The sequence below is a fragment of the Schistocerca piceifrons genome, chromosome 3, assembly GCF_021461385.2.
Source record: "Schistocerca piceifrons isolate TAMUIC-IGC-003096 chromosome 3, iqSchPice1.1, whole genome shotgun sequence".
Lineage (NCBI taxonomy): Eukaryota > Metazoa > Arthropoda > Insecta > Orthoptera > Acrididae > Schistocerca > Schistocerca piceifrons.
In genome coordinates, this window is record NC_060140.1 from 604979634 (window position 1) to 605006394 (window position 26761).

A 26761-nucleotide genomic window follows, 5' to 3' on the forward strand; every position below is an offset into this window, starting at 1 on the left:
AACTCAAAATAATGCACTAAGCTGAAATCAATAAACGTGAGATGATCACTGCTGCAGCCATTGGATGAGATATTCGTTTCCAGTTGTAGTTTGGCAAAGGCGTTTCGATACTGTGTAGCACCCAAGTGAGAAGACGTCTGTGTTGTCAGGAATTCGAGGCCGCCGACGACGACCAAGGACAACCTGCAGGCGAAACTGGAAGCATCTGGAGGCAAGCTGCACGTCGACGTCGCTCTGTGGGGAGGCGTTGTACCCGACAACAAGGCAAGTACTGCTTCCATGCTGTCCCGACACTAGAGCGACGAGGTGCAGAGGACTCTCATTTGGAAGCGCGGGCTTCGAAAACCATTTGGTTAACCAAATTTCCACTTTCCCATAAATAGCAAAAGAAATGGCCAATTTCCTCCACTGTCCTAGTCGCACTCTGGTTTTCGACCGTCACTAAAGATCTCACCATTAACCACCGATCTTTTTTTTTTTTTTTTTTTGCTCCAAATGCAATTTCTGAAATCACGACATATCCACCACCCACTATTTGCTACTTTCGCCTGTCATCAAGCTGCAGTTGACGTGCAGGAGGACGACCCACCACCCTGTCCAGTTACCAGCATGTAGTGCAGTGGTTCCCAACCTGTGTGTAATTACCCCCTGAGGGGTAAAATGAAATTTTCTATGGGGTAAAGAGAAAGGGTTCATTAGTGTCTGGGTCTCGAAACTGAACTATTTTCAAAAGATCATTATTATTATCATCACTGTTTCGTAAAACTGTAATACTGGTTACGTGAGTTACCAATAATTACATTTTTTATTCCAAATGCAAGCATTAACCGTGAAATAATTTGGTGGAGGTTACAGCTTGTGAAACAAATCTACGAACATTTCCCTTGTTCCTCACATCGTTCTACTGCACATATACTTTGTATATCCATCTGTAACAGTAAAACTCTTACATATATGCTCAAATATCTCATGAAAATTCCTTCTCCGCATTGTATGTAGTTCCCGCAATGGACCAGAAACTGCTTCATTATTCACTTCGCTACAATAAACTATCTAACTGAGATCACAACACAGCTGTAACCACATATCGGCTACTACACTGCAGTGCCGCAGTGGTCCGGAGCAAAGCACTGGCAGCCTAAAGTCTTCCCATTTCTAACATTTCAGGGGTAGGGAGTCCAGGAATCTAGTGGCACACAAGCAGTAGGAATAGTGTACACGCTTTGACTTGGTTGACTTGAAAATGTGGCTGCAGGGCGTCAGTGAAGCAATGTCACTGGGGAGACGAGTGGTGCAGAGGAAGCACGTTTTGCATAACTATCTACCATCAATGTGGATAATTAGGTTTCTTTTCTGAGGAGGAGTTGTAGATAGCACTGACGATGGGCTAAGAATTACTTTATCTTTCTATAAACATAAATAAAATTTGGTTTAGAATTAAGCAGCGCCAGTTGTCTCACTGACTATTATTTCTGAGTTTATTAAGACACTTACGAAAACTAAACATCATTTATTTTCCATCATTTAAAAAATAAAAGCGTTCAAAGAAAATTCTTTTTCATTCTAATGTTTAGTTAGGCGCTAAAGTTGTTGATGGTGGGGCGAAGGGGGCAGGTACTAGCCAACATCTGTTTACGCTCAGGGGCAAAGATTTCAGAAACGTTGGGAACCACTGATATTGTGGGTAACATGAAACTTGTGAGAATTAGTCATGCATGAAACTGGTATAAAAATAGTTTAAAAAACGAGAAAGCTGCCCACTGCGAGTGAACTATAATAAAACAAATTGTCAAAGCATAACATTCTTGTCAGTTCTAACATTAAAGTACTCCAGGAGATGTCTTCAAGGGCGCCAATAGAAAGTTTTTAAAGGTGGGGGGGGGGGGGGGGGGGGAAGGGGATGACGGGTTTCAAGCAGCCATAAAAAAGTTCCATTTCCGTCGCTGTTAAAAATCATCGTAAGACCGGATTTTAAATCTTTTTCTTGAACAGAAAACCCTGACTAAACAATATTTTTTCCCTTCCCTGAGAGTCAGGGTGAGCGAGGAGGGGGGGGGGGGGAGGGAGAAGGAGCACGGCACCCCCTTACTCCAGCATATGGGCACCTTTGACGTCTTTCCACCTTTATTCAGTCGTTTCTGTTACGTCGGTTTACGGTTTAAACAGGTAGTGTCTCTTAAGATTCATAATACTGTCTTTGCCATTATTATCTTCCACATTTAGGAGTACGTCTACATGTAAAGTGCGGCGTGAAAGGGTAATTTTGTGAATGTAAGGTAATAACGAATGATCACGCTCCTCTTCTAGCTGATTCATATCAGATAAATAACACACTAAAGGAGAAAAAAATCTCAACACCAAGAAGAAGTTGTGCGACAAAAACGGAAGTTGGTAGGCGTGTTTCTACATCTGAAGAAAATGATAATTAAATGAAGACCCTACGCTGTCGACAGGCGTTAATATACATCAACGGGGACAGATGAAAATGTGTGCCCCGACCGGGACTCGAACCCGGGATCTCCTGCTTACATGACAGACGCTTTATCCATCGGAGCCACCGAGGGCACAAAGGATAGTGCGACTGCAGGGACTCATCACTTGCACGCTCCCCGTGAGACCCACATTCCCAACTTAATGTCCACACACTACATTCGTAGTGCCCCTGCGCATTGCACTCATTACTCGCGGCAAACCATCTTACCGAGTCCCGTAAGAGTTCGAGCAATACGTGTGCATCTGCGCAGAAGAATGTGGTCAATACCCGGTTAGTCTTAACTATATGAAGATGGTATCTGTTCTTTCGGACAAAAATTGTGACCCATACGTCTAACTTTTGGAGTTCTATTATTAATGAATCCGAGGAAATACGGCTGTCTGACAATGAGTCTCTTATTAATCGTGACAGCGGTTTCCAATTGAATTCGGCATGGAATCCAATCGTCTAAAAACTTCATGACTTCCGTAGCCAGCGTAGTTCTGTGATGGAACCGCGGGAAGACAATCGAATTGACATCGATGCGGCGAGTTTTCACCACGAAGGGCGCGCGGCGCAACAGAATCGAACGCGCTCAAGTAGCGCACGCGCAACGCCAAGTGAATCCACCACGCATGTGCCGGAGAGGCCTTAAATACCAGAGCTCAGGGAGTTTTCGCCAGTATCACCTGAAGATGACCAGAAGATTCTGCCCCGAAATATTGTGGCAGGAAGTTGCAAACATCCGGCAGTTCGCCCGAAATTTTGTGAAACAATATGTACACCGGGAAAGTTTTAAATCTCACAGTATGTAACAGCCTGAATACACACTCTGTAAACTAGTTTCAACAAATTTTGTCTTAGTAGCACAACACAGAAGTATGATGCGGTGTATATTCTAAATGTGTGATGTCTCCTAGTACATATTTATTTTAACGTAGCCTATCTTTTACAGTAACAAAGTACACCAATGGAACTGTTTATCTTTCACTGAGCCGGATTCGCAGTCACATGCAGACTTTTGTCTTTTCAAAAGACAGTAGAATGTTTTTGTGTTTCCAAACCAATAAAGAGGAATTGTGCTTCACCCGATGTGCTTTACCAAACAAGGAATTGAAGAGCATATAGCATCACAACCCCAAAGATGAATATCTGGTTCAGAATTGGTGTGAACCAAACATCACAGTGGAAACGCTGACCCGCTGGCTAATTAGCATATGTGACGGTTGCACGAACCCTGTGTGTGGGATACTGCAGACTGTGCCACGTAATGATCTTTAGCAAGTGTCTTACTATGCACCAGGAACAAAGGAACAACATGCCTGCTGCAGTAGACCTGGACACGCCACACCACTATATATTCGTTTCTCTCTTCAGAAATTTGAGGGAACAAAGCGGGGAGGTCAACGATCTTCTGACTTGGTTGATCTGTTCCGCCTCAATTTCTTCTTCCCTCCTGTGCCAACACCTCCATCTGTAGGTAGCGTCAACATCCAGCAACGATGATTATTTGTTGAGTGTATTCCAGTCTGTATTTAGCCGCGCGCGTTAGCACATTGTTTCTAGGATTCGGTGAGACTTGCCGGCCCCCAATCGAATCTGCCCGGAGGATTAACGACGTCGACTGCTGGTGTGCCAGCCAGGTTGGATGTGTTTTGTTTTTTTTTTTGCGGTTTCCCACAACTGACTAGGTGAATGCTGGGTTGGCATCCACATCCCACCTCAGTTACACGATACGCAAACATTTAAAAAAAAAAACGTTCACACACTACGCGCAGACAGTTGTAATACACAAAATTTAGTCCCAGAGACGGGTGGGGAAGGAGTGGAGGAGGAGGGGTGGTGACAGGGAGTGAATCCTATCATTCTCTATCATTAACGTTCCCACATACGAAAATTAACATGTCGACCCGGCGCAGATACAATATAAAGCCCAGGAACGAGAAGAATATTACAGTCTCTGCCTATCACTACAATTTCTGCCTTCTATGGCTCCCTTTAGTACCGCGGAAGCCATTCCCTGACGTTTCAACTCTTATCATTCTCTCCTTTCTTCTAGTCAGTGTTTCCCGCGTATTATTCTCCTCGTCGATTCTCATTTCTTATCTTACCAGCCGATTTAATTTTCATCATCCTCTTATACCACCCACCGCATGTCAGATGAAGTATAATTCATTGCCACACCTCAAACGACTCCAAGATGTTCAGAGTGCTTAACTGGAATAGTTATACAAGGTATTCAGCTGCCCCTATCGATGTCGTTTTATGCAACACGCAATATATCTGGCTTTCATTACCACGCGCTAGATTTTCATATTCTCTCGTTCGCTTAAGCGCAAACTATTCCTCCTACAGAAAAAATTGAACAGAACCTTTTTGTAGGAAATCTAATGTAGTTAAGTTTTATACTGGGATACATTTTCGCTGAAAGCCACAGTGTTCGAGTTATTAAGAAAAACGTACAAAAGTGACCTTCAAATGCATCTCCACCCCCACACTCACCCCTCACTTGTCAAGATTTCTAGTTTGTTGTTCGTGGCACTCCATCCTACCACTGTACAAAAATTTTCAACTACGCGAACTGTTCCCGATATTAGACATTTTTGGTCTCTGTTGGTTGGGCTATGAGGCCTCTAGGCATAGTCGACTATTTCGTTAACATTATCAGTTTAAATGTTCTCGTAAGAGTAATGAAAGAAAAAATGACTTTTGTAAAAGCTACGCCAAAACTAATCACGCTGACAATTCGATCCAAACTTAGCCCTAACAAGCACAGTGTTAGAAGGCCTGACGAATACAATCATGTAATTGTTTATTTCATGCTGTTAAAATTCAACAATTGTTAGGTAAAATTTATGCAAACGTCAGTTCGCTTTTACAATTGGTAAGTGGCCGACTAAGCAACTGACTCTTAACATAGACAAATGTAACGTATTGCGAATACATAGAAAGAAGGATCCTTTATTGTATGATTATATGATGCGGAACAAACACTGGTAGCAGTTACTTCTGTAAAATATCTGGGAGTATACGTACGGAACGACTTGAAGTGGAATGATCATATCAAATTAATTGTTGATAAGGCGGGTGCTAGGTTGAGATTCATTGGGCGAGTTCTTAGAAAATGTAGTCCATCAACAAAGGAGGTGGCTTACAAAACACTCGTTCGACCTTTACTTGAGTATTGCTCATCAGTGTGGGGTCCGTACCAGGTCGGGTTGACAGAGGAGATAGAGAAGATCCAAAGAACAGTGGCGCGTTTTGTCACAAGGTTATTTGGTAAGCGGTGATAGCGTTACGGAGATATTTAGCGAACTCAAGTGGCAGACTCTGCAAGAGAGGCGCTTTGCATCGCGCTGTAGCTTGCTGTACAGGTTTCGAGAGGGTGCGTTTCTGGATGAGGTATCGAATATATTGCTTTCCCCTACTTATGCCTCCTGAGGAGATCACGAATGTAAAATCAGAGAGATTCGAGGGCGCACGGAGGCTTTCCGTCAGTCGTTCTTCCCCCGAACCATACGCGACTGGAACAGGAAAGGGAGGTAATGACAGTGGCTCGTAGAGTGCCCTCCGCCACACACCGTTGGGTGCCTTGTAGATGTACATGAATCCGGTGGCGTAATAAGACCAGTCAATGATAATTCGCGCAGTAGCTAATTTCTGTACATTGGTAGGACGGAATGCCATCAACAACATACTAGTAATCCTGAGCGGTGAAGACTGAATGTGGGAGTGAAGTTGCATTCGAAGGTCACTTTGTACATTTTTCATGAATAGCTCGAAAACTACAGCCTCTAGCGAAAAGGTATCCCAGTAAAAAGTTTAACGACATTAAATTTCCTACAAGAAAACGGTTTGCATAAAACCAGATTGGAAGGGGCACCTGAATCACCCCGCATATCTTGACGAAGTTGTTAGTGACCACATCGGACGATAGCAATCAGATGCCGAAAACCGCAACGTGAACACTATTGTTATGAAGTGATCCTGAAGCAAATTGTCGATAAACTTCTACGAGTTAATCGGTCGCATTCTTCCGTTTTGCAATACGTCAGTTTTCAAGTATTCACCTCAAACGAAAAAAAGCAAAATGTGTACAATAAATATCCTACTTATGACATGGAGAAGTGTGTTATTTGACAGCAACTGTTGCGGTATTGTCAACAGCACAAAGAAATACCTATTCTGTGAAAACTCCACAGCGTTTACCACACAGCACTTGGTTTCACGGCTAGCAGGAAAACTCTGAGAAGAATTGTTCTACATACAGGATTTGGTTTTACAGACTTCTTAACTTTTCCACGACATTTTTCGCACAGCGAAAGACGTTACGTGTGGTCGTTTTCATTAATGTCATAGTCAGAAGCAAGAATATGAAAAAAAAAATCCCATCGTTTCGTTTTCCAACGTGGGGAGGGATGGGTTATACAGGGTTATTCACGGGTACCTCTGAACTTTTATAAGACCACGCTAAAACTACCAGACGTACAGAAAACAGACGTACATCAGTAGACAGAGAATCTTTGATGTCGCTGAGCAACAGTCATACAATAATTTCAAAATGAACCATTTGACTGTATTATTGATTATCTAATTACAACCCAGGTTTCTGCCTTTTATGCCATTTTCAAGCAAGTTAATGACAAACTCAATCATTGGAAAATGGCATAAAAGGCCGAAGCCTGGGCCGTAATTAAACAAAAAATAATACAGTGAAATGACCGTGTGTTCATTTAAAAAATAAAGAATCTTTTCACAGTTTGCAACTCACATTACAGATCTTCAATATATGCACCGTTTGTGACGCGGCAAACGTAACACGTGCGTGCAGTTCATTGACACGAATTGTCCGGAAGGGTATGACAGCTGCCCATTTTGCAAATCTGTTCGGTGAGTTGCCTATCAGCAGGCGCGAACTATTTCCATGCTGCGATACAGAACGTAGCGTTAACAATGAAGCGTCAAGACATCAAAACGTACAGACGCAGTAAGTAATTATAAGAATTGTGCAAACCATTAACAGGCTTCCCTTTACTGTGAAACATTTGTAAATGCCAATAACATGGAATAAACTCCCACTGGTTCTCTAATAATCTATCGTGGGGCACATACATCGTAAAGGAAATGCTAAGAAACAAGTTATGACGTGTAAACGACAGTATACATACTAAAAAGAAAGAATGCTACATAAGTTTCTTAAGAAGTCTGAAGCACCAGAATTAAAGTGGCGATTGTTTACCAAATCGAAATGTGGATTCATATACTTTACCCGACGCATAAATGTCGTCACATTGATGGTATACGAGGTGTACTGCCAAATGCGGGTCAGTGTGTAACAGTTGTGTTATGCATCACATTCGATTACAGAAGTGCAGTGTGCGACAGCGCTCCACTTGCGAGAATACCGGAGTGTTTCTTTTTTTTTTTTTTTTTTTTTTTTGCTGCCATTTACTAATGACCTGCCACATTGTTACTAAAACTGGTCGTACTTTCACAATATGAAATTGTACATGTACGGAATGCGAAACTTATTTGATTCTTCTTATTTTAATAAGGTTTAACAATAGTGCAGCTTTAAATACTTGCAGGTGGGTTAATGACGTCACATTAGCACCAATTTTCACCACAATTCTGCTCAGCGCCACCGTGGACATGTCACACAAAGTCACGGTCGCCGCAGCCCTCTTACCCATATTTCATCCCTTTTTTTACGTCTCCTCACTGGAGGTCAGAAGGGCTTAGGCCCAGCGTTGAAATCACGCAGTTTTCTTGTGAGTGGCCGAAGAAAACATTCTGGCACACCGTCGTTCAGAATAGGAACGAAAAGGTCTTAGAGGTTGACAAGAAAGGCGTCAATGAAACACCCCTTGATTCCCACACATTTCGCGATCGAAAACGATAGTTTGCAGTGCGAAGACCAACAGGACGACATTTTTGACAACTGACACTGCTAAGATCCTCAAACGTTTCAGTCCTTCTCTAAGAACACTGCACCCACATTAAACGTGATGTCACTCCTTTGGAGAGCAACACGACCGCAGTTTTTGCTCTCTTGTACAGATTGGAACCACTGGCGACCGTTCAGAACAATTCTACGAAATTTGAACGTGATCCGCGGCAGGCCGCCCGCCCCCCCCCCCCCTATTTTAGCAACACCCTGGGTACCACCCACGCACCTTAGTCGAGCACGTTACAAATGCACTTATCTTAAACTTCGACAGACGTTAAACCTCATGGCGGGTGTAGCGCCTGAAGGTTAGGCAACCCCTTCGACATCGTCAGGCGGTGTTTGGCTGACTTCAGGCGTTAGAGCAGCCACAAGATAGAATGTAGGTGGTGGTGGTGGTGGTTAGTGTTTAACGTCCCGTCGACATCGAGGTCATTAGAGACGGAGCGCAAGCTCGGGTTAGGGAAGGATTTGGAAGGAAATCGGCCGTGCCCTTTCAAAGGAACCATCCCGGCATTTGCCTGAAACGATTTAGGGAAATCACGGAAAACCTAAATCAGGATGGCCGGAGACGGGATTGAACCGTCGTCCTCCCGAATGCGAGTCCAGTGTGCTAACCATAGAATGTAGGTCGAAATGAGATTAGCGATAACCTTAACGTCAAAACTGGGAACCACGCAGTAGACCAACGGAATGAGTCTCGGAAGCAAAATAGCATTTGACAAACGACGCGAGGAGGACATAAAAAGCAGACGACCTCAGACAAAGAGGGCACTCATGAACAAATTAAGGATACTGTTATCAACCATTGGCTTAATATGAGTAAGAAATTCCTGAGAATTTATTTTTGGAGTACATCATTGTGTTGAAGTCAAGCACGAATTGTGGGAAAACTAGAAAAGAAGAGAACCGAAACGTTTGACATGTGCCGCTTTACGAAGGTATTGAAAATTAGGTGGGTTGAACAGATAAGAAGAGGGAAGTTCTACAATAAATTGGGGGAATATGTGGTGAACAGTGAAAAGAAGAAGGACCAGGGTGGTAGGATATCACCCTCGAAGAGGGTAAAAACTGACAAGAGATTGGAATATATCGAACAAATACTTGAGTACGTTGGTTGTAAATGTTACTTCTGGATTAAGAGGTTGACGACACAGAAGAAGCGATAGTGGGCCGTAAAAAAATAGTCAGAAGATAAATAACCAAAAAACAGATCTCCTATTGCAGCGTAGTTAGCTCTGTTCGACCACGTACAGGCCAAAGTTGAACAACATTGTGTCAAATTAAACAGACGATGGGGGCGCCGTACTTTGCTGAGACTGAGGTCTATGTCTGTCCTACTTCGAGGCATTAGAAAGTTCACTCTGATAAATGAGGTCCATCTGGCCTCTTTGTGGAATTACGTTGTAAATTCCAACAGGAGCTTCACTCAGAACGAATGAGAAAAGCGATTGGAACATTGTGGCTCAAATCCCATTGCTTTACGATACCTTTGAATCTCGTCGCTATTCGAAGCAGAGAGTACTCACTACCTATGCGGATAGCAGAGCTCAGTTTTGTGAACAAACCTTTGCTGGTATTTACAGTGGTTATTCACCATTTCCCTTCCCAGTTTCCAGTTTTCTCGATTACACTTAACCTCTGGGTACTAGGGCAGAATCCAGTAACGTTGTGCCTTGTCTCCAACTGCAGAGCTAACGGGGCGGCTGTATGTGCAGGGCGAGCTGCGCGCCATGGTGGACGCCGGCGTGGTGGGCTTCAAGTGCTTCTTGTGTCCCAGCGGCGAGGAGAGCTTCCCGAACGTCGATTGGACGCGTGTCGAGTCCGCCATGCAGGAGCTGCAAGGCACTGACGCCGTGTTCGCGGTGAGTACCGACACCTCGACACCTACTCTTCTTTTTCTTTTGCATCTCCACAGTACAGACAATTTTAAAACTGAGGCAGCCACAGCTAAACCAGTTGTAGGCGATTGATCGATAATTCATATAGTGAACAGCTTTTTTTTAGTACAGGTGATAAAACTATTGAAATTTAAAACTGAATGAAAAGTCGAGAAGTCCGCTGTAGCTTTATTTATTCAAGTAAATTATAGACCCACACAACCGGTTTCGCAACTTTTAAGCTGGATCTTCTGGTGTATATCTCATATGTTGTGGAGAGTAGTTACAGAATGCCGCAGAGTAACCATTGGCGTAGCTAGGCGAAGTTCTCAGTCCTCATACCGTCTCCGTACCAGGACAAGGGCCACAGCACATGCTTCGACAAATACACAGGACTCTCGTAGCTTATGTTGTCAGCTGCTGTGGTGGTGATAAACACACATGAGAGTGTCGGATTTTAGACCCAGTACTTCCCTGGATAACGTCTATGAGTGGCATTGTCTGTTTCTTGACAGTGACCGACAGGAACATATTTTTATCAGTAAAATTATGACAGTTCGTGATTTTAGCGCTGACATGTCATTCATCATAGACGATGGTTTTTAATCAACTGGGAATGGCTGAGAAGATGCAGCTTAAAAGTTGCAAAACCGGTTGTGTGAGTTTATAATTGACTTGAATAAATTCAGCTGCAGTGGCTATTTGACTTTTCATTCAGTTTTGTATTTTGATAATTTTAACACCTGTGTTAAAAAAACTGTTTACTGTACGAATTATCAATCAGTCATGTCTCCACGGTAACCCACTATGTTCCTACGATCACATGTCGCTAGTTCCTCACCGGACTAAATATTAGTCACTACCTTAAACGAAGATGATGATAATGATGATGTTTGTTTTGTGGGGCGCTCAACTGCGCGGTTATCAGCGCCCGTACAAATTCCCGACCTTTGCTCAGTCCATTCTCGCCACTTTCAAGAATGATGATGAAATGATGAGGACAACACAAACACCTAGGCATCTCGAGGCAGGTGAAAATTCCTGCTTAAACGAAGACATTTGGTTGCTTGAGCACTGAATATAGTGTATAACGGGTACCAGGCTATCACGTGACCCTTCAAAGCTGACATAAACAAGGCAGTGAAACAGTGTGATGTGCCAGTTTGTTGTTTGCCATCAGCACAGCAAAATGGGCTAATTTGGTGCCGTGACAAAAAGGAGCTATTATTTTTGGACATCCCCATTATCACCTTGCTGACGTACAGTCATGTGATTCAAAGCTGGAGGTGTGGGAGCTGGACCCTGTATCTGACATAAGTCAATTATTCACCCTCCAGAATAATGAATTATGAATTAAATAATTATTAAATGAGACAAGACTCACAATTAATTTGGCTTATTCCGTTGAAGAAATCATTTGACAAGCAATGATAAGTTGTACTGTGATTGTAGTGACGTTAGTAGAAAAAGCAGATAGGACTGCTGAATGGAATGCGTTGAACCTTTGGTCAGAGTTGAAAGCAAGCTGATCATTGAATCTGAATCCAACTCCCCAAAGTGAAGTCTGAAGTTACCAAATTCTACAAAATGGCTGTAATTTCTTACACATTGTCTCGCAGCTGTGGCTCGGTCTGACCATAGAAAATTGTAGGTGGAGGCTGAAGTAGCTGCAGAATCAGTCATTGGTGGCGCGCCAACGACCCTCGCCAACAGCTAAGCGCAGATCAGCCCGAAATCTAAGTCCCTCGATACATCTGTTGGACTCTGGCATTCAAGACTCCCAGAGATGAAATGACGACGACCCTCTATGAAGAAGTTGTAAGAAGAACTCTTGAAGACCCTCCCTGGAGACAGAGCAGAAGCAGTTTTGTATCTAATGTTCACTACAAGGAAAACTCGCATTTCCGTGTTTTCGCTCTTTTTTTTCTAATTGACACGGCTATGGATCTTCTGAGTGCTGACTGATAAAAATGTTCCTTAGATAATGCTACTCTTCTTTCCTGGGCTGGGCTATTGTTTAGGCAGTTAACCATGCGTCCCACCATTTGACACTGAAAAAAGGCATCTCACTCTCCTTCCATCTCTTTCTGTCCAAAAGGTGGTACATTGGTACAGTGGACATTCTCTGTCTAACCTCTAGTTTATTCATATCAGCCAATCTTGGCAGCTCGTATGTTGGGTAAACATTTGGTTTTCGTGAAATCAACATTCAATGGCGTCTCATTCCTTCCAAATGTCCAAAACCTGTGGGACGCCACCCCATTTCCTAGACAGCATCAGTAGCATCTGACACTTTTCAGAGAAAATACAGCTTTCTACGTTTTGTGTCTTCTTGGATTTCGCTAAAAAAAAAAAACAGTTCCTTCTCAGTCACTTTTAGGTTGTAAAAATGGTCGCGGCTGAATGCCTTGTGCCTTAGGAGATGTTACCTTGTTTTCCTGCAGTGCCTCAGGTGCTCAGCAGCAGCACTGCAAAAGACTGTCCAACAGCCTGCGAACCATTTACTGAGTGCCTCCCGGCACTCCCTTCTGAGAACTTCTCCAAGAGTGGTGACCTACGTGACTCCGCAGTGCTGTTGCCTAATTCCAATCTGCCTTTAATGCTCTCTCATTTATATAGGACATGCAAATTCGAATAAAAGAGTAAACAAAGAGTAACTTGCATTACTCAGCTACTGACAGTCGCTAGTACTGTTGTATTATCACATCTCTTAGTATCAGTTAATTATTCCAATCAAACAGGTCTTTACAGTATGATTTTACGTTTGTTAAGGGACTGTTTCCGAAAAACAGTCACATAAGAAAATGATCTTGCGGTTTTTTTTTTTGTTTTTTTTTTTTTTGCAACGTAGACTGACCAACATGCCTGCAAGGAATGGTGAACCAACTGCAGCCAAGCAACATGATGTAAGAACAGTAGTTGTAAAGTGGTTCCAACCAACGGCGAATGAGTGTAGCACCTTATCAATGAAAATAACTTACAAACTCGACAGGAATGCTGCTGTCAGCGAATGCGGGTACATCTCTATCAGTTTCCTAGGGAACAAAGTGAAGAGAGCTAGAGCTACTTGGAAGGGACATTTTGGGTCCAATACCTCGCGAAAGGGCATTTCTCATAATGGCACATAAATCTGCACATCCTCAATGGGACAAACTACACAAACTGGATAGTGGCTGACTAAAGACTCATGGTGTGATTCGATGACCCTCAATTTTGTCTCTTTTCATATAGTGAAATATTTCGATGTTTTGTGGATGTTTCATACAATGACTTGGCTTCAGCCATTCAGGTTAATGAGAACATACTCAGTGAACAAATGTGTTGCCCTTTCTTGTAAATCTTCACGATGTGTGGACAATCCCAACTTCCAAGATGGCAAATGCCATGTTCACAGTGCTGCAAGCAGATATTCCCGGATTGATGAACATTCAGGCACCCTGTCGTACCTTGAGTGATCCACTAAATCACGCGACCTTAATGCCATAGAAAATCTCTGGAACTATTTGGAAACGTGGGTGGAACACAGCGGTCAACAACCCCACAGTTTTCTCTCTCTATGGGAGCCAAACGTTAATGAGTGGCTTCAGCTGGATATAGCGTACCTGAAGAAACTTGTGAAGTCCTTTCCTAGCTGAGCTGAGGTCATTACAAAAGATAGAGACGATGTTACACGGTGTTACCGTCATGTCTCCTGGGTGCTGACTAATTTTTTGTCGAATATGCTTATTTTAATTTTAATTTGAGAAATGTGTTATCTATGCTCAACATGAATGTCAAGTGCATGCACAGATGGAGAGAATAGGATCATAAAATCAATGTTCGAAAATGTGTGGTTCATTTGTTGCAGGCTAAGAGGCTTACTCGAAGGAAGTTGTTCTATTCTGTGTACTGAGCAATCGGTTTATTCCTGGGCTGAAAGAGTACTCTAGTGCATTGATTTTGACTACACTCAAACGACATGTTGACCTCACCAACTGTATCGGTCAACGACATTCTGACAATGCTAGCAGCTAACCCGGCTAAATAGTCTGGAAGATAATCAAGTTTAGTTGGATGTAAGCTCTCAACCGATGCACAACCTCAATTCAGAGACTCGTGGTATTGAATTTCATTCACACAGAGCACCAAAAAATGGAATGGAAAGTAAAGAATCGGTTTTTCATACACACAGGCCGTTAAAAAACGGAACAGAGTGGAATAGATAGGTATTTCATGCGTGCAGAACGTCAAAACATGGAGCACTATGCAACGGCTTCGAATTTCAGTCATACAGACCATTAAAAAATGAAATGGAATGGCAGCCCCAGTAGTTTCACTTCCAGTACCTGACACCCCCTGTAGCTGATACACACTGTCAGCTACTGGTGTTTTTATGAGACAATTTGATACAATTTTGCTGTAAAATATTGATGTACAGAGCAGTTTGTTGCAAATTTGTTGTAATATGGTGATGTATGGGGCAATTTGATACAATTCTTCTATAGCATGGCGATAAATACGTCAGTTTGTTACACTTTTCCCATAACATGCAGCATTTGGTTATATTTTTTATTTAACATTGGGTAACTTCTTAGAATTTTGCTATAAAATGGTGCTGTATTGGGTGAAGTATCATGTGGTGTCTACTGTGCGATGTCAGAATATGCCAAGCATTTTGTAGTGCGAGATCGATTTAATATCTTAGGATTGGGTCACTATAGTATTTGGTGGGTTTTGATATCGGTTTTAGAGATGAGTGTTTCACAAATTTAGATGCATGAATAACATTCCTTACTCTGGTAATCATCATTGACAAGTGTACTTTAGACTGTATGTGAAATCAGCAGTAGTGAAAATGTGTAGTTTGTAATGTTATAGAAATTTTTATGTATTTTGATATAGAATAATTTTTTATGTATTTTGATACATTTATTGGGTAGTACAAGGATAGGTTTATGTTCAGTAATTAATTTACAATTAATTTCAGTTGGGCCAATAAGCAAGTACGTGTATTTTGATCAATAATACAGACAATTTATACCCGGAAATATTTAATTTTAGGGTTCTTTGTGCTTGCAAAGTATGGTAAAGATTCCAAACTTAGGTTGTGTTTCACCAGAAGTGCCAATATGCACTTTCTTAATCTTACAGAGTAATTAAGTTATGACAGTAGTCTGATGTGCTTTCTGTGATCAAAATTTCACATATTTTGTGTGTGTGTTTCTGACAACAAAGGTTACATATTTTAGATGTAGAAATAATGCAAGCTACACATTTAATGTAATTTTTTTGATAAATAATACTTGTTGTTAGGATATTTTTGAAAACAGCACAAAATTCATATCATTAAGATACTTTTGATTATAAGTAATTTGTGGCTCTGGGTCTACATTGTGACTGGATTTTTCATTTTAATGGCCATAAAAACACTATTCTATGACTAGTTGTTTCATTTCAATAGCAGGTAAAATTCTAGTCTAATTGGAGCAGTGGGGAGTGGTGAGGAGGGAGAGGAGGGGGGAGACAGAGGCATGACAGTTTCATGGAAAGGGGATTTGGCATGTCATGTAATGATGACAGTGTCATAGATAAGGAGAGCAGCATAATTGCTGCATATAGACAACCAGTGTCACTTCTCAAGGAGATTTGTTGCATGTGAAGTTTCCTCGAATTGCCATTCCATTGCTATTCATACACCTATCAAATATCTGGATGAATGCTTTTCAAATGCTATATTCATCTGAAATGCAATTTCTTGGACATTATGCTAACATGATGTACTAAGCACTGGCGTTAACTAATTATGATTGTTACATCATAACAAATTCTGTATTGTATTGTAATTATAAGTTATGTTTGGGTTGAGTTCCTCTCAGAACTGTGTCCTTGATCCACACCTGTTCTCTCACCCCATATTATTCAGTCAGCTCCTTCAAAATACACTGCAGCACTTGCCTGCCACTGATCTGCACTGTAGGAGGAAAAGTTAAAACAAAGTTATTATGTTTCAGTTCCATGCAGAGTGTGTACTGCCAAATGAAGATGAAAATGGTCCTGGTAAGTTTTACATACAACATGAAAAACTTTAATGAAATTTTCTTTTTTCGTTACTTACAAAAACTGATTAGTGATGATATATCATGAATTTAGGGCTTCCAACTGAGTATAAGACATACCTCCGAACGAGACCTCCTGAAATGGAAGTTAGAGCTATACAGAAAATTATCGAGCTCTGTGACAAATACAAGTAAGTCTCCACTATGGTATCCTTAGAGGAATAGTAATTGTGTAGTGTTGTTATTTAGTTTCTATACATAACTGACCTGGCTGTGGCTTATCATGTAGATGAACTGAAAACCTGAATATATCTGTTGGAAAAGATTTCCAATTCTTTATCAATAATATTGATGTCAAACAATTCAGTCTTACTACAACAGTTTCATACCGTCATTCAAATGTCAAGTACATATAATTTTTATGAGCATTTTATTGTCGTTTGAAGACTCATCTCCAGGTATTGCTAAATTTCGAACAGACACAGCTCGTAGTTAAGGGCTTTGGAGTCACCCCAAAATATGTATTACAATATATCTCTTAACACTGGATTACAGAATTTAAATTATCAGGATATATTTCAAATATTTCCTGCAAGATTTAAATAATAACTGTCAACATTTTTGGAGTTGTTAATATGGCATGATGTTTTCCAAAAGGTAGTGGGTAGTATTAATGGTGTGCCTTGAAATTCTAGTTAGCTCCATGTAGCTGAGGTTGGAGATGTGGCTTCCATGGAGTACAGCTCTTATGGACCTCCCAAAGGTTCATTTCAGTCAGCCTAAGGATTATCTACCAATCTCCAGGTGATTTTGACATTCTGCAGTTTACAGGAAAAGGGAATCAACAGAGTGGCTGAATCTCCACTATTGAAAATCTGTGTGCATCTCTATTATGCTTTGGAACATCATAAATCAAAGTTTAATATAAGTATTCTGATAGTGTTGAAGACAATTTTTTGCTTCTGTCATTCATAATTCTACTTGTTGTCAGAAAGTCACAAAAATCATTTGTTAGCACTTTGCTGAAAAACAAAATTAATGACACATGGTTATAAAAGTTACTGACCCTATGAATTTTCCAGGACTACAAATGAAACAATTAGATTCTTGTAGGCAAGCCAGGAAACAATCACTTGGTCATACTGTATCCCAGTCTGTAAGGATAGGACTTAACAGTGATGGGTGAAAAACACACTCTATCATCACCAGCAGGCCAGTCATAATGCAAAAAGTCCAAAGAATAACTGATTAGTGCAGAGTAGGTGTCAATACAGTGGCTGGTCATGGAAAAGAACACATAAGCTAGTGGACTAAACTGAGACAGAACATCCAACTGATATGACCTGCCAGCTGGAGGTGCTATCTGCTAACTGCAACACTGCTTACTGTAGGTATATTGATAATGTGATATCATTCATCAGTGGGATTACAAGAGACACGGAGACATGTAACTGTTTTGTTGTTGTTGTGGTCTTCAGTCCCGGGACTGGTTTGATGCAGCTCTCCATGCTACTCTATCCTGTGCAAGCTTCTTCATCTCCGAGCAACTTCTGCAACCTACATCGTTCTAAATCTGCTTAGTGTATTCATCTCTTCATCTCCCTCTACGATTTTTACCCTCCAATACTAAATTGATGATCCCTTGATGCCACAGAATGTGTTCTACCAACCAATCCCTTCTTCTGGCCTAGTTGTGTCACAAATTTCTCTTATTTCCAATTCTATTCAGTACCTCATCATTAGTTACGTGATCTACCTATCTAATCTTCAGCATTCTTTTGTAGCAACACATTTCAAAAGCTTCTATTCTCTTCTTGTCTAAACAATTTATTGTCCATGTTTCACTTCCATGCATGGCTACACTCCATGCAAATACTTTCAGAAAAGACTTCCTGGCACTTAAATCTAACAAATTTCTCTTATTCAGAAACGCTTTCCCTGCCATAGCCAGTCTACAGTTTACATCCTCTCTACTTTGACTATCATTAGTTATTTTGCTCCCCCAACAGCAAAACTCATCAACTACTTTAAGTGTCTCATTTCCTAATCTAACTCCCTCACCAAGACCTGATTTAATTTTACTACATTCCATTACCTTGATTCTGCTTTTGTTAATGTTCATGAGACTGTCCGTTCTGCTCAATTGCTCTTCCACGCCCTTTACTGTTTCTGACAGAATTACAGTGTCCTCAACAAACCCCAGAGTATTTATTTCTTCTCCATGGATTTAATTCCTACTCTAAATTTACCTTGTTTTTCCTTTCAAACACTGTTTCCCTTTGGAGCCCCTTGTTTCTTATAAGTGCCATCTGGTTTTTGTGCAAATTGTAAATAGCTTTTTGGTCCCTGTATTTTACCCCTGCTACCACGGCTATATCTCAGGGTTTTCAACGCAGAAATGTAGTGAGAATGGGGCACATGTGTGTGGTGGTTCACAATGTTGTAGTGCTGTGAGGGAGCATCACTCGTGCCTCTGGTTTCAGAAGACTTATGACTGAAGTACGAACATTTCTCAAAAGAAAAACAGGTATGTGCTCTCTTTTCTTTTAAAACTTTAAATAGTAGAGTCTCCCTATCGTTCTACTAAACTGAATGAGTGTGACACCATTGATGAAGTTTCAACCTCAAAAGAAGTTTATTAATACCAATTAGCTGAAATTAAAAAAAAAAAAAAAAACCTCATCCAATCCAGAAGTCACTCATAGTTAAGAGTAATTAGTTACTGGTGTGTGTGTAGTGGTCACTGATACTTAAAAGATCGTTTGAGTAACTCTATCACTGTCTGTTTCTGAGTTGCTAAGCAACAGTCAACAAGCTGTCTATGCAATGATTAATATTTGTAGTATCCTGACAGTAAATCGCTTCTCGCTTGCTTCAAGCATCAAGACGATTACTATGCTGCTCATATAAGTGTTTGATAGCTATTATCAAGCTAATGTCCATAGATTGTAGTTAATGTTACTGAATCCTCCATGGAACGATAATGCCCGATATCCAGCCACATATCTTAAACTCCACGCAGATATTTGAGAATTTGTGCGTGATTTGTTTGCACCGAAGTCAGGCCGTGGTTCCCTAGAATAATTTTAAATCAACTCCGGGTTGTAAATTAACAATTCTATGCCCATTCATGAAAGTTACAGCAGATCTGCACTTGACCACTACTTGATCGTGCACTTGAGCAACACGGAAGTTTTTGTTCTTACAAGGAGAGAAAACATATCACGCATAATGCAACAAACTGATTTGCTATGTCAAAACATATTTATATCTATCTCATTAAAACTCATTACCTATTAAATGCTGTACATAATTAAATTCTTTACTCTTCAAATAATCAATAAAATTTAGAAATGAATTACATGTATAAAAAAATCTCAAGTTGATATAATGGAAGGAAACATTCCACGTGGGAAAAATTATATATAAAAACAAAGATGAGGTGACTTACCGAACAAAAGCGCTGGCAGGTCGATAGACACACAAACAAACACAAACATACACACAAAATTCAAGCTTTCGCAACAAACTGTTGCCTCATCAGGAAAGAGGGAAGGAGAGGGGAAGACGAAAGGAAGTGGGTTTTAGGGAGAGGGTAAGGAGTCATTCCAATCCCGGGAGCGGAAAGACTTACCTTAGGGGGAAAAAAGGACAGGTATACACTCGCACACACGCACATATCCATCCCTGTATGTGTGGATGGATATGTGCGTGTGTGCGAGTGTATACCTGTCCTTTTTTCCCCCTAAGGTAAGTCTTTCCGCTCCCGGGATTGGAATGACTCTTTACCCTCTCCCTAAAACCCACTTCCTTTCGTCTTCCCCTCTCCTTCCCTCTTTCCTGATGAGGCAACAGTTTGTTGCGAAAGCTTGAATTTTGTGTGTATGTTTGTGTTTGTTTGTGTGTCTATCGACCTGCCAGCGCTTTTGTTCGGTAAGTCACCTCATCTTTGTTTTTATATATAAAAATCTCAAGTTGATATGACATCATGGGTCACTACTTGTTTCGACTCCCCTACACTCATGTGACACAAAGTAGATCTGACTATATTGAACGTACTCATGTAATGCTACAAGCATTCTTTCATGATTCTTAAACCACGTGTTATCTATGATTAAGTTATGCTCTTATCAAAATTCTACCAGTTGGCTTCCTCTTTCATTCCTTATCCCCAGTCCATATTCACCTACTACTTTTCCTTCTCTTCCTTTCCCTACTATTCCTTCAATACCCCATGACTATTAAATTTTTGTCTCCCTTAACTATCTGAATAATTTCTTTTATCACATCATACATTTCTTCAATTTCTTCATCATCTGCGGAGCTAGTTAGCATGTAAACTTGTACTACTGTGGTAGGCATGAGCTTCATGTCTATCTTGGCTACAATAATGGTTTCACTATGCTGTTCGTAGCAGCTTATCTACACTCTTGTTCCTTTATTCATTATCAAACCTACTCCTGTATTATCCTTATTTGATTTTATATTCACCTGACAAGTCTTGTTCCTCCTGCCACCGAACTTCACTAATTCCCACTATATCTAACTTCAACATATCCATTTCCGTTTTTAAATTTTCTAACCTTCCTGCCTGATTAAGCAATCTGACATTCCACACTGTGATCTGTAGAATGCCAGTTTTCTTTCTCCTGATAATGACATCCTCCTGAGTATTCTCCACCTGGAGATCAGAGTTGGGGACTATTTTACCTCCAGAATATTTTATCCAAGAGGACGACATCATCTTTTAACCATACAATAAAGCTGCACACCCTTGGGAAAAATTATGGCTGTAGTTTCCCCTTGCTTTCAACTATTCACAGTACCAGCACAGCAAAGCCGTTTGGTTAATGTTACAAGGCCAGATCAGTCAGTCACCCAGACTGTTGCCCCTACAAATAGTCTTCAGGAACCATCCATTTTTATGGCCTCTCTACAGATACCCATCTGTTGTGGCTGCACCTACAGTATGGTTATCTATAACACTGAGGCATGCAAGCCTCCCCACCAATGACAAGGTCCATGGTTCTTGGGGGTGGTTTAGGGGAGGGGGGGGGGGAGGTAACTGTCTTGTGTATTCATAAAATGAATGTTTCATTAGTGATTTATATTTGCATGATATTATGTTCTTTTGTTGGCCTATGATTTAATTCCTTTTATAATTATAATACAAGCCACTTACAGAACAATGAAGGTTTTCTGTGAAGAGATCAACAGAACGGTAGTGTGATGTGATTTTCTGATGTGTATGCTTCATTTATTTTTTGTGTATTATTGAGTAATATTTACATCTCATCAGCTGTTCAATCACTTGCAATGATCTGAAGAAAATAATAATAATAGAGTGAAATAAAGAGAAAGAAGACCATTAATGAAACAACAAAAACAAGATTTGGGAGCACAGAAAATGTGGAATCATTAATGCAGTCATGTGTATTAAATTCCAGGAAATAAACAAACTAAATAAGTACTGTACAAGCTATTAACTTGAAGCTGAGTGAATGAAATTTGAGATACTGTCACATATTTGCAGCACTGAAAGCCCTTAAACAGTGTTGAGGCAAGCAACATGATGCCAGAAAGTTTAATAGTTATTAATTTGCTTATCTGTAATAAGAACCCCTTGGGCTTAGTATTTAGGTGTTTCCACTTGCAAACTGGTTGTCAGAATTCAAGAAAACTTGTGGTAAGGATTTGAATATACAAGTTTTCAGCATATTTAAAAATCAGCCTTACACAAGAAAAAGAAGTTCATAGATGTCAGGGTTTAACGAGAGTTATGAATGTTCTCACGCTACATTTATTGCTTAATGTGTGACTCGGGCCAGGTACATTTCTTGTTTTGTGTGTGACTCAGGCAAGATGTTCAAATATGAGTCAAGTCTCTTTGTTGAAACTTCTTTTTTGAGATTTGAATTCATGCATTTGGAGCATATTTCCAAAATTCTGTAATGTTCAATCTCCTTTAAGTATTTTAATGTTTCACCCTAGTGTGCTGGTTTGTAGTCATGGTCTTCATAAGTCATGTGTGTTTTATAAAGTCTCATAAGCTTGTAAAGTAGTCTGCCAATATCTTATGGGTTTCCTTATGAATAGCCAGTGTTCTACGTGTTTGTTGGAAACATGTTGATAGTGGCTTGTACCCCTAAATTTCCTGAGTTTTGTAGTATTCTTTGATGCTGCTTCTCTTTACATCTTATTCTGTGTTTACAATGAGGGACTTATAACACTGACTTTTTCAACTTAAATTGTGCATATACCAGACACATTTGATGAATGATCTGTCAGGAAACTGCACCACCCTGAAGACCACTGCCACCTGTCATTCTTTGCCAAAGGCTGGTAAATTCTTATCCACATGTGACCATGTATTGTCATGCTGAAATATCTTATGTCCAGTTGTCTGAAGAGGAGGTTGTAATGCTGACTCTAGATCCCACTTGCCATAGAAGTTGCTGTTCCAGTTGTCTTCAACACATAGAAGTAAAAACCATATGCAATGTCTAATTATGTCTCAAACTACCAGCCTTGGAATTTGTCTATTATAAGTGTGCATTACAACAAGTCGGCTTGTGGTCACTTTTATAACAACTAACACATATCTGACTATTACTGTAAGTGTATACATTGCATTAGTTAGAAAAATTTTAATTTGATACTCAACACCACACTTGCAGCCTTCACATGCCTATTATGGCCAGAGACAGTTCTGATTTCTGTATAACAGAAGCCAATGTAATGCTATTAGTCCAGCCTGCAGCAAGTGTTATCAGACCTGATGCAGACATATCTACTCTTAGTGCAGTGCAGCATTGTTGAGCAACAATATAGGTAAAGTTATCTAGTCTGTTATAGCGATGTGGTCAGGATAGCAGTTATTCCATGCTGTGGTCACTTAGTGCGTATCAGGACCCTCTCATTTCCCTGTAAGTCTTCTTCCTACACTCAGATTCCACATACACTTCAATGTTTTAACATTTTGTTTCTATGAGCCAGATTGCAATGGTATGAAAAACACTTGTGCTGATGGCTGCTGATTCCGTCACGTCTATACTCACACACATGGCGATATTCCACCTTTTCAAGTGGAAGCTGTTATCACAGTTCCTCTTCCTTTGAGGTTTTACTGGCTTATAGCAGCATAGCACTGACCTTCAAGGCCACACAAGATGTTATTTGTTCATCCTTTCACTTATTCTTATGTCTTGTTCCATTAATCACATTGTGAATCCTTCAGGGACATGGAATTGGTTAAATAGAACATTAGCTCGAAGAAGTATCCACTGCAAACTACTTCTGTAAAATACAGGGTGTCTCAAAATAACTATATGGATCTTAAAGCTTTGTAAGACAAACACAAACAATTTTTTTCTTACAATTATTCAGTGTGAACACTGATCACACATCGAGTCAATAGGCAAGTTGTTCAGAAACCTTTATCAATATGTCAGGAATAATTGTTGCAATAACACTGTTTCTAAAGTCAGATAGCTGAGCTGGCATCAGAGGCACATACACATAATTGTGTCAGATCATGTGTGAATATGAAGGTCATGCATAAAATGCTGTGTCAACTGGCCCCTTGTGCCCAATCTACCGGTTGGATACAACATCGTTTAACCAGTCGCATACTGAGATATGCCTGTGAGGCAGCACACCATCTTGCTCCCAAATAAAGATGTGTTGATCTGCTTCTTCCCATTGAGTCACGGGCCACAGCTGTAGCACATCAAGATAAGAAACATCAGTTACAGTTAATTCACCAAAAAAGAAAGGCCCATAAACTTTCCCCGGGCTAAGTGTGAAAGACTCGCACTCATTCAACACGTTTTTCAGTCACTCTTTGTCATTCCATATTCTTCCCACTACACACACGTATAAAAACAAAACTGTTTGAGTTGTTATTTCATTTGGCGCATTATTTACAATTGTAAGTTGAACATAATAAATGCCACAATGCCTTAAAACCGGTTTGTTCGTTTTGAAACACCCTGTCTACTAAAAGTCAATTATGACTAGTGTTAATCTAATCACACTAATAGTTAAAAACCACTGACATCTGACTTTAATCAGCTGTCCTTTTTATGTAATACTTCACACAATGCATTTATGAAACTTCACGAAGCACACTGTCAGCTGTCTACACGTTGCTATATCCGTAAGTTATATAATATGAACGTCAGTGCTAACCACAATTTACATCCACAAATACAAATTTTCTGATAAATCACAGAAATATTGACTAATAAGGTATTCTCTTACTTTAGTATTGAATGTTCAGAGATTTCCAATTTCTTGCTTGATAGCAACCTTTTGAAGACTTTTGCATCAGAATGTAAAAATAGATTCTGAGCCCTGGTGTGGGATAAATAGTCTAAATGAATATTATTTCTAGTATTTCCATTGTAAATTGCTAAGTTCATCAAAAATTGATCATTTTATTAGCCACAAATACCATTATGGAGTATGTATAGGATGGTCAGAAAGAGCCTGAAAAGCTTGTAAGGGGTTTGACGGATAGGTTGTGTTGAGATTTAATTGTTAAGAAAAAATTCGAAACATTGCATCATTTGTGAGCTAATTAGCATTCAAAGTAGCCAGTCAGGTCACTGTGCATGCAGATTCAAGTGGTCTACCAGATACATTTAGTGTCAGTTGCTCTCATGGTCTAGAATCAGATTTGATCATTACTACTATCCCATGTCTAATTTTTGCATTGGTCTCTTACTCAATTTTAGGAAACCAAATAAAGAAAATGTTTGGCAACAACTTCTTTGGTGGGCCACTTGAATTTGCATGCACAATTTCCCAGGTTAATGTATTCACATTCTGGTGCCACTTCAATTTATTATCTATCTGGATGCTCAAGAACTTCACATGCTGTATCCCCATTGACATCTACGTCTGAACCTGTAAGAAAATTTTGCACAGGAGTTTTCACAAGATTAAGGTTCACTGTGAACCAGCTGTAGGCCTGTTCCATTATTCTTCTGGCTGCATCTGGTATGAATATGTATGCCCCCTTTGTCCATATAACTCTGTCATCAGGAAATGTTACAGTTTTTAAGAGTCTTCCCATGGTCAGGATAAATCATTTATGTGGACCAAGAATTTTCTGTTAGTAAGGTCAGAATTCACTGAAATTCTTGCACTACAGTACCAAAGTGTTGTGCTATAGGAGTCAAAAGAAAATGGTGCAGCTCACTGATGAAATGGAGGGGTACTGTTAAAGTCTAGCTGGCACCATTTAAGGATAGGTATGTGTGTGTGTTTCTCTATTTGTACCCTAGCTTGAAACAGGATTACTCCAAAAGCTATTGAGTTTCCCCTTCTTTTTTGTGTCTGCCTGTCGACAACTCTTTACTTTCTGCTTTTCAATGAGTGGTTTCCTTTATGCCTAAAGTATTCACACTGTACCAGAGCTTTTCTATGTATTATGTGGTACGTCACTTTCTGCATTTGGAGGGAAACAATCCTGCAACAATAAACACTGAGTTGGTTGAAGTATACAGCAGCAATGCATCATATGATATGGTAATAACATAAATGTTATATGGCATTGTTGGCTGGGATATCACAAAAGGTAGCTTCAGTTGTCCATCAGAAAGGTCATTCTTCCTCTGACTGCATTGGCCTCTTTCACTGTGAATATGTGCGAGATGTGTTGCTTATGTGTTTGTAGAGTTTATGTGGATATAATAGGTGTGTATACAGCATAATGTTAGGAGCAAGACCAGTCCCATACATCCTCCCATTATTACTTACCCCAGGCCGGTCACAGGCACCTCCTATCTCATCAAAGGCAGGGCTATCTCTGAAAGCAGCAATGTGATCTACAAACTAAGCTGCAGCTACTGTGCTGATTGACAACTAGTAAGTTGTCTGTCCATATAAATGGTAACTGCCTAATTGTGGCCAAGAGACAGCTGGACCACCCAGTTACTGAACATGCTGGCCAACATGATGCGCTTGGTTTCAATGACTGCCTCACAGTCTGTACCATCAGGATCCTTATTAATAACACCAGCTTTTCTGAACTTCACAACAGAGAATTCTCTGCAACTGTCCTTGATTCCCATAATCCCCCCTTCTGCCCCCCCCACTCCACCTCAACCTCCCCCTTTTCTAAACCTTACCCTATTCCACCGATGCACCTACAAGTCTCTTCCCCTTCTCTACACCTCTCTTCTGCTCCTCCCCCCCCCCCCCCCCCCCCAGCCCCTTGCTGCACCACAATAAAAATCAGACTCCCAATTCTGCACCTAGCAGCCCTATCTTGTCCCCACCACATCCCTGGATGCTCTTACTCCAAGTAGCCTAACAACTGACCCCACCCCTACTCTGCTATTCCTCCTCATTGCTCCACACCTCCTCCTTACCCCCATGAACCAACCCAGATCACTGCTCATGTCAGATACAATCACAG

The 26761-nt window shown here is 40.6% G+C and overlaps 1 protein-coding gene across 2 annotated transcripts in view; it reads left to right on the forward strand.

The window, feature by feature from the left end:
• Nucleotides 1–26761, forward strand: part of LOC124789739 (allantoinase) — a 253013-nt gene that overhangs the window by 146202 nt on the left and 80050 nt on the right. For both annotated transcript variants that reach the window (XM_047257193.1, XM_047257192.1), the window contains exons 4-7: nt 150–264; nt 10139–10285; nt 16291–16336; nt 16430–16526. In XM_047257193.1, coding sequence (XP_047113149.1) covers nt 150–264; nt 10139–10285; nt 16291–16336; nt 16430–16526 — 405 coding nt within the window. The remainder of the gene's footprint in view (nt 1–149; nt 265–10138; nt 10286–16290; nt 16337–16429; nt 16527–26761) is intronic.